The sequence below is a fragment of the Rhodamnia argentea genome, chromosome 6 (assembly GCF_020921035.1).
Source record: "Rhodamnia argentea isolate NSW1041297 chromosome 6, ASM2092103v1, whole genome shotgun sequence".
Classification (NCBI taxonomy): Eukaryota; Viridiplantae; Streptophyta; class Magnoliopsida; order Myrtales; family Myrtaceae; genus Rhodamnia; species Rhodamnia argentea.
The window spans coordinates 9,230,962-9,246,966 of record NC_063155.1 but is presented as its reverse complement, the minus strand read 5'-3'; the positions used below and the strand labels follow the sequence as shown (position 1 = coordinate 9,246,966).

Genomic DNA, 16,005 nt, shown 5'->3' with positions numbered 1-16,005 from the left:
GGAGAATTCCGCCAATAGAGATGTTGCTACGAGGGAAATTGCTAAAATGATCATTGTGGAAGGAGTGGTCCCGATGGACGACACCTGTCACGATACATGACGGTCAAATTCATTATGATATTGACTTTGAAGATATGAAGGCATTAAATTTCAGCCCCACATTCCGCTCGAGACAAGTCAAGTCTTTCATATTAAGCCAATTCCTAGGTTTGTCAATATCAATTTGAAATCTCCACTTGCACATAAGGCTTCCAAAAACCATAAAGGTCTTAAAAATATTCTGTTTAATACAGTAGAACGATTAGACCCGTTTCACGAAAGTAAAATCTCGTAACGGAGGATCACTGTTAAAATCGCATAAACCGACAAATCATTTGCACGCTCGGTTATAATTTAGAATGCCTCGTACATGATCAGCCGACTTGAATTATGACGTGGCTGTTTAAAAAAAACACGTAAATTTGAAGAAACGTGGAGATGGCACAATCAAAAAATAAAATTTAGTGATTTGATTGCTGGAAAGTCCATCGCGATGTGCAAAGCTTGCTGGTTCTGCTTCTAGGGTTTCTCAAATCCTCCGAATTCCACAGTCCGAAGAATCTTCACGTTCAAACCCGCACGTGAAGCTGGTCTCTTTCTCTCCTCTCGAAAAGCCGTACGTTCTCGCTCTGTTTCTCCTTTTTTCAAGGAGGCGCCAGCTAACGTAGTCAGTGTAATTATTTCATTTTTTCCGTCTATCCTATAGTTTCGAACCTCGAAGAGAACAACAGCGACCCGCGAAATGATGCAGCTTTGACTCTTGCAGATCCTAAACAATTCACGCGGTACATTCCCACGCAATCCCGAATGTTGGGTGAGAGAAAAAAAAAAAAGCTGCCATGGCTAGCTAGGAACCTCTCCCTCCCCTGTTTTCCCCTGTCTCTCATGCTCTTCCCTCATATGCTTCTCCTCATGCATTTTCTTTTTCCTGAATTTTCTTCTAGAGACTCTCTCCGTGCAATGTGGAGACTTTCTTCTTGATTTGAACGCTAGGCAAAACCTTAAATTGACCCAGGACCTGATAATCGCAAACAGGGCTTGATGTCAAGGCAAATTGCAGCTACAGGAAGTGCTTGTCTGGTACTGTTTGAATAGGTTTACAGAAGAAGGAAGATGTTGCAACTTGGTGGGGGGCTACTGATGTTAAAATATTATAGGGCAAGATCTATGCTTTCTTTGGTGGAGTATCAGGACAGCCACAAAAATATACGGGGGAGTGGTCCGGCTTTTTGGTTGTTTATATGTCCCTGGATTTTTGGTATTCAAAACCTTGTGGGCAGCGTCCAACTTCTTCTCCTTTTCATTGGAATTAATTGGTTTGACAGCAACATTTCTTGGTCCCATTACTCTCTCTCTCTCTCTCTCTCTCCAATAACTGCAAGTAGAATGATTCAGGGGGGACCTTGCATTCATCTTCCATTGATTGCCATGTTTCATTGAGAATATTTGTTGATTTTGTTAGCTTGGGAGTTCTGCACTTTTGCAATTTCCCCCATGGACTTCCTCTAAATTTTGGAGAACAGTATGCAGGGCACTTTTGGGGTTTTGCTTAGTCAAATTTGAATCCATATTTTGTGAGTTTAACAACTGCATCAGTACAATAGAAAAGCAACGAGACTTGCAACACCAAATCAATTCATTGCAGCTTCAAAACCATTTCTCCCACTCGATTTACAAGTTATTACCAAAAAAGAAAGCGATGAAATAAATGTTTTGGATTTCCCATAGAGGAATAAGGACTACTTATACCATAACCTTGCCACAAGATCCTGAGGCAACAAACTACAGCGTGATTACACAGTGAGTTTAACAACTGCATCAGTACAATAGAAAAGCAACGAGACTTGCAACACCAAATCAATTCATTGCAGCTTCAAAACCATTTCTCCCACTCGATTTACAAGTTACTACCAAAAAAGAAAGCAATGAAATAAATGTTTTGGATTTCCTATAGAGGAATAAGGACTACTTATACCATAACCTTGCCACAAGATCCTGAGGCAACAAACTACAGCGTGATTACACAGTGATCAACTAGCTTCCGGTAACGTTTCTGATGAGATAGGGGAGGTACTTGGCTCCGCGGCATGACAGACTCACACCGATGGGAAGTATTTGTTCAGATCGAAAGCCAAGGAGTAGAACTCTACGCTTCTCGCATCGCCCTCGAAGGACCGGAACTTGTCCCACCAGTGCTTGCCCCTGTCTTTCCTCACAGTGCTATCCTTCCGGTGCAACGTGTTATCGAGGAAATATGCTATGATTCCAGCAACAAACGGCTCCGAAGATAAGGGAACGTTGATTATATCGTTGAACTGTCAAAAGAGACCGGGCATAAAGCATTCATCAATGGAGGGACCAAACTATTTACTTATCGAGCATGGAGGGAGGGAAGATGAATAAGTCATTAAAGTCTCTGCATACCCATCTGCCTCCAGTGTGAACAGGACCATATCCGTTGATGGCTGTATACTCATTGAAGTATTGTGGTATGGACAAGCCCATGAAGATCGAGAACCCTAATATGAACTTTGTTCTAAAGCTGTTAAGGTTGCAGAACTGAAGAAAGCTTAGTCCCACAGAACCTGAACACGCATGCAAGGCAAGTTAAAAATCAAGATCGTCTGTTATATCGAGCAGCATCAACCGGGAGCTGCAAGCTGCTCATTGAAGAGCTACATATGGACCTTACCCACATATGCGAAGAACAGACAGTATAAGGCAGCAATGATGGGCGCAGGAATTGAAGCAAAGACGGCTCCAAATTTCCCTGCACAATCGAACAAACCGGCAATAAGAACAAAATCCAACCGAAGATTTTAAGTACATTTGTTTTGGAGGGGTTTGCCGACGCACCTAAAATAGAGAAGAATATCATGAACCCAGCTGATATTTGCACGACCCTTCTGCTACCGACACGCGTCAAGACCAAAAGCCCAGCGTTTTCTCTGCAGGGAAACGAGAAGAGAATTGTTCAGCTGATGGGCCAATTCAATTCTTTATCATGTTCGTAGAATATTTTCTTCCTGATTGAAGACTTACACTGATACGGAGGAGCCATTGACAGTTCCAAACAGGGCAGAGATCAGAATGCCGACTCCCTGAAGAAAGATTTAGACATTAGGCGACTGAGACAATAACTTGAAAATCTCTAAAAGCTGCATTTCTGTAAGCAAGCTATCTGTAGGGGGAGCTAGGGCATTCCTAAGAAATGCCAGACCGGAAATAACAAACATAATCTCCCTCTCCCGAACCAGTTCAATGACAGCTGAAGTGAAACCAGTGAAAACCATGCACTACTTTGATATTCTCAGGTAATCGTGAAAGATAACCACCCACTTCCCTCTCTTTCCCACCTATCAGCACATGGATTTACAAGAATGGTTTGGACAGTTAATCCAAGGACCCAAACAATGGACATTCAAAAGAAAGCTCATATGTTAGTATCTATGAGAATTAGACTTGCCAAGTGCAACAACTCACATTGTTTAGCAACAGCTCTAGATGAGAAAACAACAAGCCTTCCAATTACCTGCCAACCAACACCGCGGCTGAGAACAGATGGAGGCATATGGGTTGCGCTCGCAGATCTTGCCACCGCCATGAAAGCACCAGTCGACTGCTTGTCAATAAGACATCCCACTAACCCATGGATCAGTTTGATAAGTAAAATAACACCAAGGATCAGGCAGTATGCAACTCAAAGCTTGGAGGATGACCACACAGATTTAAATAGTCTTGTTACGTTTCTAAGTCAAAGTTCAGAAGCATAAAATATAGGAAAAGAATAGGAATGACAATGAACCTCCACAAGAGCGACAAAAGAAGCCATCATCATTGCAAAGGCTTCACCAGCATCAAATGAAGGCGCTCCCCATTGAAACGGATATGGAACTCTTATCCTGCATACTCACCCAGTCAATATAACTACAGTCCTAGTCTTGAGCAATAATATCATCCTACAGCAGAGAGAATTCCACCTTCTGAATGAGCAACACAGACCTTCGCTATATCAGTAACTATGGATGTGTCTGGATAGACTTCTACTTTTTGCTATTTGCTTAATCTAAATATTGCGACGCATGCACTTTGATTTTTTCAATCCTAACCATTTGAAACTTTCATACTGTACAATTGAAAATATCTTAAATTTTGGCGAGGAAGGAAAAAGTATCGTTTGCTTAAACTTAATTCTAAACAAACAAGCCCATATCAAATGCAACAGCTCTTGCACAAAGAGAATGATGTCGAAGAGGAAAATTCATCCAAGAGAACTCCTCCCTTACAAGTCCTAAGAGTAAGTGTGGGATCCGCTTAGTTAATTACAATTACAAGTTCTGCTCCCATATATAAGGTTCCATCAATAAGAAATTGTCACAACTGACACCTAGAAGCTCAGGATGAAAGTACTTCTATTTTAAGGTCAATCTCAATTGGATAATGACAATGTATAACGGATGGATCCTTGTAAGTAGATAAGCTGAAACTATCATCAGCCCTGCTTTATACTTCAACCATTCATCAAGGAATATCAACATATCTATCATCATTGGAAGGCAAAAGTAGCCATCAAATGAGAGATAATGCAGATGGAAAAGGGTAAAATCTGTACTTTGCCAGTTATGGAAGCTGCAGACACAGGTCATCAATCATAATGGTGGCTAAAAGGCTATATGTAGTAGTAATCAATGCATGCGAAGGTATCATGCAAGGCTTCAAAGTATATTAGAGCGGAGTGGTGCTTAATGCATGAGAAAATTACTCTCTTCCTTATCTTTTCCTTTTCTCTTTTTTATCATTTTTCTATTTTGATAAGTAGGAGAAACTGAATTGGCACCAAGGGATTGCCAATCCATATATGAGAAGAGCTCATTTAGTAGACAAGTATCCCAAATCAATCAAAGCATTTACATCTGGGAAAGATCTCTTCCATTCAAAAAAGCGCAAAACTTTTCTAAACAATTTTCAAGAAGTGCCAGAAAAACACTTTTTCTTGCCATTCTTTCCTGACCAACCAAAAAAAAGAAAGGGGAACAGCAGAAATCAATCTTGTACTTGCTACCCATGGGTAGCAGGAGGAACACTTGTGGTATCACACAAAGTCTTTTAGTGAACTTTGTGCACACATTTCCTCTTGATCCGAAGTAATGTTATCAACAACAACATGAAAAAGGTAAAAAATGTCTTTTCAACATAATGTTCTCCTTGAAAGCAAGTGAGCCTAAAAGTTGTATCAAAGAAATATGAGGATCCTTTGGGTACTGATAAAACCAGAGCAGAAATATCAAAATAAGCAAACTTACCATGGAGCTGCATCTATAAGCCCAGAACGATCAGTTCGGCAGCTTGTTTGCGTCTTTGGTGCTGCGTCATTGTAAGCCCCTCCAACAGTAAGCAGGTGAGCATAGATCCAGACAACCACAACTGAGAATATGACCGCGAATTTGTCGAATAAATGTTTTCGCGAGCGAATCAGATGAGGCAGATACTGCAAAAAAAATCATTCACAAAACCACTTCAGCTAGAGTATAACGATCCATGGTAAAAAATCACAGCAACCATAACAATAATGAGATCACTGTGCACATCATACCTGTGAAACAAACACCAAGATGGCAAGCTCTGGGAGTCCAATCTCCACACACTTGGCGACCTGACATTCAAAGGAAGAATTCACAATAGTTAACAAGTCAGTGCTTTCGGCACATGAATATGTCACGAATTTGTAGCAAAGATTACTTACACCAGGAAAACCTAGCTCGTAGAGACCAAAGCCTACTAGTGCTACCAATGGGACAGCTGATAATGGGCTTAAGAACCTGAAGGTGGGACAGAACAAAAGGAATCATTACGAGTTATCATGACTGTGAATGCAGAAAACTTGTCCAATCTTCAAGCATGAGTTACCAGCATAGCCAGTGCCACAAGACTTATTTCATCTCAGTCAGCTCAACTATAGCTTAGACTGAAGCAAAAGAAAGTGGTTCATGATAGCCATATCCATTGCGTTAATTGAATTAGCACTATCCCTCATCCCAACATGTTCAGGAGAGGGAATACTATTATTGTGGTTGAAGAAGAGTTACATTGAAGTTTTATAGAATGATACGCTTATAATCAAAAATGCAATCCCAAGTCAAAGTAGGACATCCACCAAATCAAAGTTTTTTTCTTCATTTAGTCAAACTGACCTTGCAACATTCCGCCAAAGGCCACTGAAGCCAAGCACGATCTGAAGAGTAGAAGCGACAATAAGGGAACCCTGTATTGCTCGCATAATTTTCTTGAATCTCTGGCAAAAAAGGAAAATAAGTTTTTGAACTTGAAATTAGAACCATATATAGCATCGATCCCAATCACATTACGACCAATAACAATCCAAATATTTCTACTAAAAGCTATTCAAGCCCTTAATATCATAATTCATACTCTAGAGCCGATGACAGATTGTACATCTTGCAACATATAAGTTCTTTGGTAACTTTAAACATGTGATATCAGGTTACAGTATGGATATAGATTATATAGCAACGCAAAAATCAAAAGGAGAATTGAGGTAGTTCACAATCGGTTCAGAAATCACATGATGTCAAATAGAAGTAAATAAGGTTCAGTGACAGTACATCAACAGGGTCGGTAGTATCACTGAATCGACCAGAGAGGATGATGGATATCGTGGTTGGGACAAAGGTATAAGACCCTCCTATTACGGCAGGTAATCGGGTCCCGAACAACGTTTGCAGCAATGTGTTGATGCCAGCAACAAAAAGTAAAGTCTGGATGACTTTCGCCTTCTCTTCCTGCATCAGAGGCAGTTGATGAGTCACGAAGCCAATAGTTTAAACTTGAGTTGGTGCAGCATCAAGTTACCGCATTTGCCTTTTACAGCCATAATATCATCTTACATTTCTACCTCCCATCTGAGGGACAAGGGCAGTGGGAATGATGACCGTTGTGCCGAGCATCACCAGAAAGTGTTGAAAGCCGAGGAGAATTGCTTCCGCTGTATTAGGCACAGAAGACATGTCCATATATAGGTTTCACATATATTATTAATCTCGATCACAAAGAAAGAGATGGGACAAATGAAGACTCCGTTTGTTTCACGAAAAATGAAAGAAGGATTTGATCTACGAAAATGTTTAGATAAAAATTGATGGAGAATCGCAGCATCATGGAAGAATATCAGTTGAAGCAGAACTTTACGAAACAAAAATTCAAGGAAAAAGAAGCAAAAAGGGGAAAAGTCACGGACCCAAATCACCATCAAGCAGCTCATAAAAAAAAATAGCAATTACATAAATTTAATTGCTCGTTAAAACTAAAGGAGAAAGTATGCGTTCCTATATGTCTTAGAACTTTCGATGAGCGCAATTTTCTTGCGCTAAAAGCATATCCGAAACTCTAAAGTAGGTATCCCGCACATGAAAGTGAATTTTTCAGAAAAGCTACTTTCAACAATTGAAAAAAGGTAAAGAATATTCACAGCACCAAACAAAAGAACACAAGCAAGCCTCCTTCAGATATACCACATCAGATCAGCGGAATCATCCCCTAAAGCACAAGATAGTTTTATGAACTAATACATAAATTGAAGAAAAAATAAATCCAAGGGGCCGAAAAAAGAGCTCAAACATTTCACTATAAAGATAAGACACTCACGCCATGGAGGAGGACTAGTAATGCAGTATGCAATGTTGGGCAGCTGATCTTTTGGTGGGTGTGGCGCTGGCTCATCTGATTTTGCTGCTCCTCCACCTCCAGCCATTTTCTCTTCTCACTACTCACTACTGCCGGGAAAAGCCCTGTCCTTCTTGATCAATACAAAGAAAGAACCCCACTCAATCAAAGAGAAAAAGCAACCAGCCCAGCACAAATCTAAGCCAAAGCTATCTCAGAGCATACCCAAGCACCCCCCCAAAACCAGGGAAAGCAGAGAAGACACTGGGAAATGACAGTACCCCCAAAAGATAGTAACAGGAAGATATACAATATAAGGATAAGGCACTGTCCAAGAATTTAAAGTGGGAAATGGAGGTGGGATTGCATGTTCTCAAAACAGTGAGATGGAGAAAGGAAGTAAAAGAGAGCAGGGAGCAAAGGAAAAGCACCTTTTTAATCAATCTCCCGGAGCAGAATCAAGTGGAGATCAATAAAGTCGAGAACTTTATTAGATGTTGTCCCCACGCATCTGAAAGATTGGTACGCCGCAAAAAAGTGCAAAGGCAAAATGAAAACCCCCAGATGGGGCAGCTATAGTGGGAGGGGGAAGACAGTGTGGAAGAAACAGGGATGTGTCAACAGAGCGAAGGTGACGGTATGCTACCAGGTAAAATAGCTACTGCTACCTACAAAGAGCAGCAAAAACCTCCAGCTTCACCCTCCTCACTCTCTCTTTCTCTCTGTCAAAAACAGAGAGTATTTTTCTTTTGTTAATGTCCCTCTCTCTAGAAGCTCCAGTTTCTCTCTCTAACATGAGACCAGACCACCTCTAAAAAATAAAAATAAAGAAACTTTTTAATCTTTTGACAATCTTTATGTTTTTTTTTGGTCCAATACAATCTTTATGTTTAGCCGGTGCAGTTAGGGGGTTCATTGTCCATGAAGCCTCACATGGGAGGAGAGGATGGGGAGGAAGAGGGAAGCTTTGAACTGGGGAAGATGTGGACAGGGCAACAACGGTGCTCCCCATCTCATTTGAGTCCCTAAAACGTCGCCGTCTGCCATCCTCTCCTCTTTCCTGTTCTCAAAACGAAAGAAGAAAACCCATCAAAATCCCAAAATTAACAACAAAAGACGGTGCCCGGTAATCCCCACGAAGCCGGGGTTAAGCGCGGTCCCAGCAGGTGAAAGGACGTAACTGGCCATGGTTAAAATGGCGCGCCCACCGAAATCAATCATTCACGACGAGGGCACAATGGTCATTTGACCGGGGCCCGATCACGTGCGGGGTGGGCGCTCGAAACCCGAGAGAGGTGGCCGGGGTCGCCCTCCGCTGCGGCGGAGTGCACGGGGTTACCGGTGCGGGCGAGGGAGGCTCGCGACCGACGCATGGCCTGGCAAAACGCAACCAACCCCACCCTGGGGGGGTCCCAATCCCTGATAAGCCAGTAGATGCTCGACGCGTGTCCGACCAGCTTGACTGCACCTCCGCGGTCACAGCTGGCGAAGTTGGCAATTTTTGTGGCGCTTTATTGGACATTGGGACTAGGGTCGGTGCCCGAAGATGAACTTTGCCGCGTAGCCGGATTTGGCAATAAACAAAACACTTCTTGGACTTTTATTACATGATATACGTGTCGCCATCTGATTGGCAGTAATTAGCCTCTCATTTCTAATCCTAAATACTAATAATCGGCCTTTCTACCCCTCTTTTACCAGAAAAATACACCGCTAGTCCGTAGTGGGGCTTCTCGAAAATTTCAGGATTCGCTCCCGATCATTGATTAACTATTTTCTTTCTTAAATCTGCGTCGGGTGTTTACTGCAGGGAAGGTGAAATCTTCGACAGAAGGTTACGGGTGCAATTCCAATCGCATTTGCTTGTGCGCGGTGAGATAACTTCTCTTGCGAAACACTCGTGAATGCAATTGCATATGAAAAATCGCTCGAAGAGATCACATTGTGGTAGAGAAAGTGAAACTCTCTTTTAATTAGAAAAGATCAATTTAATTTGATATGTATCCATCGACAAGATTCGTGCAAGGATTCCTTCTTTTTCTCTCGCAGTGAAAGGCAATTGACTTTGTGCAAGGAGAAATAGGAACGGCAGTTGAATTGACTGGTTGATGGATCCTAGGATGAATTTTTTTTTTATTTTTTATGGGCGGCAAGGGATAAAGTTTGAGGAATGCAGAATGACAAGAGGGGGCGAAAACCCAATGGCGGGGACAGCTTTGACCGGGTTTTTGCCTGATTTCCAGGGCGTGATTAAGGCCTTTGCAAAAATGACAAGCGAACTGAGATCTTACGTGGGCTAATGGCCATTGAACCAGACACGTCCACGTACCCATGTCCTCATCTACGTCCAATGACTTCTTTACGGTTGTGTTTTTTCTGTCATCAATGGGTTGGACGAGGTCACTTTCTGGTGAAGGAGGCCAAAACGTCGTCCATCCACAGGAAGACACGGGGATTGATACAGTTGACAGCGCTCTCTCGAGCCATCAAATCGCTTTTAGAATTTGAGCCAATCTCTTTTTCTTTTCTTTGAATAATTTAAGCTTTGAACTCATAAATAACTATCCTTTATACAGGATTTCTTTTTTTTGTAATTGATAGTTGTAATAGAAAAGTGTGATCATTTAGTGAATGTAAACGGTGAATCGGAATAAACTTTTGTGATTCGATTTCTTTTTTTTCGCTTTTACTATTTACTTTGTCGTGATTATGCAACGAATGTTAACGTATACAAAATAGAGACGTTTCTTGAACGTGTGGTTTCCCATTTGAGGGCCAGAAGAATATGAACGACGATTTCACGGCATGTAGAATCAGATATTGTATTACCTAATCGAACAGTTTTGTCAGAAGCAAATTAGACAAAGATGCTTGTCAGCCGAAAGATTGTGATTAAAGAAAGACTAATGAACCCGAGTACTGACAAATGCAACATCAATCTCGCGTTTGTACATATGCCCCACATGCTTCCCGCACCGGCGTGATTGTCTCGCTCTTGCTTTACGAAGGTAATCATGCCCTCTTTTGATATGGGGTTGCTCACTTGATTGTTCTTTTGACAAGATTTTGTCCAACCCCGTTTCATGGAAACCGGCAAGGAAAAAAAAAAGAAGGAAAACAGAAAACAAAAGCAAAAAATTTGAGAGAGTATTGAGATCTGGTTGGTGATATTTGAATTGGAGGGGAGAGGAGCTGCATGATCTTTGTCATCTTCTTGGATGACCCTGTGAAAGATATTCCCTATCTGGCTTTCTGAGAGGGCGTCACCACATGTCAAGATCAGATTGGTAGAGGGGGATTTAAGGAGATATCCCAAGAACAATTAAACAAACTCCTGATCATGTAGATGATGATTTTGAAGAAGGTGTAAAAAAAAAAAAGGGGGTATGTTGGTGGAGGCAAAACTACAGAACAGAGAGAAACAGAGTGATGGATGCAAGAGGGGGGAAAGTGTACAGATCCCAACAGGAAAACAGGGGAAGGAACAAGGGAGTTGCTTTCACTTGTTTTGCAAGACAATTCAAAATAATAGCACAACCTTTCTTGCGGGCTTCCCAACGCAGAAGGGACCACACGTCGAATTGGCAAAATTCTCTGCCCTGTTCTGCAACTCTTTTTGGCGTCCTGAGGAAGGGAGATATGGCGGGCATTTCTGCTTTTTTGTTTTAACTCTGTTCTTCTGCAAAGTCTTTTCGTTTTCTTCTCGGCCCTGGTTTTGATGGTGATCCATTCAGTCTCTCAAACGATGGCAGAGGAAGGCGTATTCGCTTCTTGCAGATGTCGATGTGATCAAAGTTTCCTTCTTTTTGCACTCTTTCTTCCCCCCATTGGGACGACTCAGGTTCTTGGGGGCGTTCGAGGACTTTCACGTGGTCCATCCGTATGATTTCTTAGGCCAGGCGGGGTTTCTTGCCAACGAGGTGGGGACAAATAGTGGAAAACCGCCTTTGGTTCTTGCCATAAGACGCAATGAAGCGAGTTAGTTTCCATCTATGTAAGAAAGTTTCTGTCCTGAAAAACGATCCAAACTTTATTTTCAATCTCAATTCTACTCCGGACAATATCCAAAAAAGCCAAACACTGATTCAAATTCCAAATCTGTCCTGAATATTTGTATCTTAAAGAACATCAGCTTTCAATCTAATATCAAATATGACCTCGTTTATCTTCGTCTAAAAATTGCCGTTAGTTATTTGATGTGACAATTCCGCGTTGGTACCAAATTCACATCATCAATATGACATGGAAAATTATCTCCAAAACAATACTGTTCTTTGATATGAGAATTAGGAAAATTAGGAACGACTAACAACGATTTTTGACGGAGAGCTTATGGAAACATATTTCGAACTAGAGTAATGTTTGTGATTTTTTTAGACAAGGAAACAAAGTTATGGGTAGATATAGACTGGACCTAAAGTTGGAGTTCTTTTTTAAACAAAAAAAAAAAAAAAAAGCTCAGGTAAAATTTGGGACCAGACCTTAATTGCTCGGAGTAATGTACTACTTTCGCGCTCTCTGCTTCAAGTATATAAAACCGATCCAAAATAAAAATTTAGGAGTAATTTTCGCAAGCGGAAAAATGAAAATAAAATGGGTCAAAAACCGAAATTCTACTTAAATTTTCACGAGAAAGTAATAAAGTAGCTAATGGTCTGATCTTTTTTTTTTTTTTTAAATTGAACTTCAGATCTTAATAAACTTCTTACGCAACGATTCTTTCCCTTTTTGTCCTCTCCTTTTGTGATGGAACGGGCTCAAATCGGGCCCAGTGTTTTGGGCTATTGGGCCCGTTGGGCCTGCTTCTGCGACTATCTTCTTCTTCCTCCTCCTCCTCCTCCTCCTCCTCCTCGTGTTCAAGCACCAGCTCGAACAGAGTCTCAAAGGGACTCCACAGCTTCAGGCTTCAGCTCCCTCTGTCCGTCTCGCCGCTAGTTCTGCTTCGCAGAGATCAAGAAAACCCTCCGACGGTATCGTACCAGACATTCTCTCTCTTGCTCTTGCTTTGCGTTGCTTCTCTACTTCAGCTCTCTCTTTTTTCCCTTCTTCCCCTTTTTCTTGCTCGCTCCCTATAAGTGAATTTTGGCTAGTGTTTTGTGTACGCCTCGCTATTCTTGCCTGCTCCATGGAATGAGATTGGAAACTGCTCGTGGGCGGGTCTCTCTGTGTTGGCGCTCACTTTTAATGCGCCAACTGTTCGGTGAAATGTCTGAATCAAGATGATGGGAACTACTCATCCATCTCTTGATCCGTTTGTTTTCCCTCTGTTCGTTCCTTGTAGTTGTGTGCCATTTCGGTATGGCTGGAGAAGGCGCATTATCTCCGTCAACCATTTCCTTGAATTCGGTCGAGTACGTTTACCAGCTAAGTAAACACGCTTCACATTCTGGTGGAAGCTTTTGAAATTCCATTAGCCTTGACCAGGTTGTGCTTCGAAATTGATTTTCAACATGGAAAATGAGACACAATGTCATAATTGTTAACTTGGTTTCTCTGGGTGGTTAATAGAGTTGAGGAGATACTATTATAGAACCGACCGCAGCGATAACAGTGTTTAATGGATCAGGGCACGATCTTGCAATGTTGTTGTCAAGTACCTTCCTTCAAAAGTTGAAGTAAAAACGGAAAAAAAAAAACACTTTGATCAATCCCATCAGATTTTACTCATTTAGTTGTCTTTTTCGAGTTCTTGAATGAACTAGTTATGGAATTATTTGAACATGTCACGCTTTCTCTTTTCCAAATTGCTGAGAGTTCCTTCGTTTGTAGCCAATTAGTTCATTGTGATCTCACTTCTTTTTTCATGTGTGCTCTTGTGCAGCCGTCTGTCAAGAATCAATGTTCATGTCAAGATTTTTTGGCAGAGCATTTTTTGCTGCTGCTAGAACAGAATCTTCTGCTGGGACTGCTGCTGCGTATTCTGCTGCTACATCTGGGACAGGACACAACCCTCTCGAGGCATTCTTCGAGGCTGATAGAAACCCAGAGAATGATACGCCTGTTATCTATGGTACCCGCTTCTCTTTTTTGTTGAGAGTATACTTATTTCACATGCATGTTTGGTCAAGAAGGAAAAACCATATGATGCTTGATGAGATCTGAGTGGGAATGCATTAAATTTGTACGAGACCAAATATACATGCAATTTGCGTAAGATGATATAAGAGCTTATCTTCTGTACTGAACAGCTTTTAGCTACAGCTGACCATCACATGGCCTATTCAGCCCGAAAGTAAAGGACCTGATTGTGCCGTATATACTTGTCGTGTAGTTACATAAGGACAGAAACTGGCATTTTGAAAGGGGAGCCTATGTGGTAGAATGTAGAGTAGACCGTTCGTTCAGGTTATTCATCCAGGCCATGAATATAGTTTTTTTCATCATCTTGCAAATTGGCAGTGCCACCACTAGGAAGGGATTCGACTTTTGATGTAAATACCATATTGAATCAAGCAATAAACAAGGATTTGAAAAGCGTCATATTACAAGGCTAGTGGCTTTATGTGTGCCTGTCGAAATGATTGAAATGTGCAACAATGCAAAACGGGATAATGGAAGTGGTTTGTCTGTGTTGGGGAGACAGGGTATATTTAGGTCGTATTAGACTATGCGTTGTGTAAATACTTGCTGAACTTCAGTAAATGAACATGTATTACTGGCCTAGAATTATACTTAAAAAGGCATAGTACGGGATTGCCTAGTTCACTAATAAAAGTCATAATATGGAGTTGTGTGGTTCAATCATAAAAGGCGTAAGATGGGATTGTCTGGTTCAGTCCCACGGTACAGACACAACTCCATGAATTGAGTTTATTCAAGTTACTAAATTCAGTGTCAGCTGGGGAACTTTCTAAGAATATCGAACTGGTCGAGAATTGAGGAATCTAAGATATGTTGGGATTCAACAGGCAGCTCAAATATGGAGATTCAGTTCAGTTATTGGTGTAAGCTAACAGGACTCAAGCACTGTAAATTGACATCTTCATGTCAGTATTTGATTAATTTGCTCATGAGTAACCTAATGATTGCCTGAAGTTATAATGAAAATGTGGGTGATTAACATTCATCAGGGTCTTTGGTACTCTACCCTCCTGGAAAGTATGATGGTCCTAATGATGATCCTGCACGTTTCTTCTTTTTTCAGCCTATCCATTCATTAGATTGATGAGATCGCCAAGGAATTGATTTGTTCTGTGGGCCAACAGCACCATTTAAAGCTTTATCTCTTAGAGGGTCTGATAGTCATTGAGCCGTCATTCCTAAATCCTCACTCTGTGATTAATAATTCGTACTTGCAATTAAATGTGCATACCCCCTTGGTGGTTTATAACTTTCAGGTCGAAGTTGGAAGGCCGCTGAACTGCGCCTAAAGTCGTGGGAGGATCTTCACAAGCTTTGGTATGTTTTGCTCAAGGAAAAAAACATGCTGATGACTCAACGGCAGATGCTTCATGCACAAAATCTGAGGTTTCCCAATCCAGAACGCCTCCCCAAGGTGAATGTTGGTTTTGCTCCTTTCTTATTTTTTTTTTCTGTATGTGCACATCACTCCTCAAAAGTGTTCTTTCATGCCATGACTGGCATCAGGATGCTCTGAACCAAATAAAAGCTGCGAATTAGTTTTCTGGGCTTCTTCATCCAAGTTGATAAAATGACATTGTTGCTAATAGCGTTTCTTTGTTGTCAATGGATTCAGGTGAGGAAATCAATGTGCCGTATCAAGCACGTGCTCACTGAGAGAGCAATTGAAGAACCAGATCCCAGGAGATCTTCTGAGATGAAGAGGATGATAAATGCTTTGTGAGCACTGGACGTGTTTTTCCCTTGTCCTGCAATGTGAGGGAGTCTATATCGTACTGAGCCCGCAAGCCTGCAAGCTTTTGTCGAGTGACCTCTGCTTATTTTGCATTTCAGAAACAAGAAACAGATTGTTGTCCTGCTGATGATCTTCTGAATGTTTTTTCTTTTCGATCTACACATGGGTCAGAATACGTCGATCTGGTGAAACTCTTTCTTGTTGTTTATGACTCATGATAATATCGTGGAGATGCCCGCTTTGTGAAATAGCACACACTATATCACATAATGATATGAGCAAACGGCCTAATAGACCCTACTCCCAGGTGCCTACTGTTCGCCTGCTTTGATTTGTGAGAATCGTGTTATATGGACATGCGGTTTTCATTCATCTCAAATATTGTTGTTATCATCAATTTCCCTCAAAGAATTTTGTTACGTATACTTAATGACAAATATTTTGATTCTCAAATTGTTGATCACATCCCG

The 16,005-nt window shown here is 41.3% G+C and overlaps 2 protein-coding genes across 6 annotated transcripts; one reads left to right on the top strand and one right to left on the bottom strand.

The window, feature by feature from the left end:
- Positions 1 to 1,883: 1,883 nt before the first annotated feature.
- On the bottom strand, positions 1,884 to 8,505 carry LOC115741522 (nucleobase-ascorbate transporter 6). 4 transcript variants are annotated; one of them, XM_030675475.2, is made up of 15 exons: positions 8,151 to 8,505; positions 7,702 to 7,852; positions 6,945 to 7,042; positions 6,663 to 6,839; positions 6,231 to 6,331; positions 5,783 to 5,858; positions 5,633 to 5,692; positions 5,343 to 5,527; positions 3,845 to 3,941; positions 3,572 to 3,658; positions 3,082 to 3,140; positions 2,896 to 2,987; positions 2,732 to 2,809; positions 2,464 to 2,624; positions 1,884 to 2,354 (listed from the first exon to the last, which is right to left on the bottom strand). In XM_030675475.2, exons 2-15 carry the CDS (start codon positions 7,805 to 7,807, stop codon positions 2,136 to 2,138), a joined length of 1,596 nt encoding a protein of 531 aa, XP_030531335.1. In that variant the 5' UTR covers positions 7,808 to 7,852; positions 8,151 to 8,505; the 3' UTR covers positions 1,884 to 2,135. The 4 variants fall into 4 exon arrangements, with proteins under 4 accessions (XP_030531335.1, XP_030531337.1, XP_030531340.1 ...); XM_030675477.2 differs by having other exon boundaries at positions 7,702 to 7,849; XM_030675480.2 differs by lacking the exon at positions 8,151 to 8,505 and adding an exon at positions 7,945 to 8,129.
- Positions 8,506 to 12,537: 4,032 nt separating this feature from the next.
- On the top strand, positions 12,538 to 15,907 carry LOC115741532 (39S ribosomal protein L47, mitochondrial). 2 transcript variants are annotated; one of them, XM_030675501.2, is made up of 4 exons: positions 12,538 to 12,689; positions 13,541 to 13,729; positions 15,057 to 15,214; positions 15,416 to 15,907. In XM_030675501.2, the coding sequence occupies exons 2-4, from the start codon at positions 13,558 to 13,560 to the stop codon at positions 15,521 to 15,523; spliced, it is 438 nt and encodes a 145-aa protein (XP_030531361.1). In that variant the 5' UTR covers positions 12,538 to 12,689; positions 13,541 to 13,557; the 3' UTR covers positions 15,524 to 15,907. The 2 variants fall into 2 exon arrangements, with proteins under 2 accessions (XP_030531361.1, XP_030531360.1); XM_030675500.2 differs by lacking the exon at positions 12,538 to 12,689 and adding an exon at positions 13,028 to 13,307.
- The last annotated feature ends 98 nt before the right edge of the window (positions 15,908 to 16,005 follow it).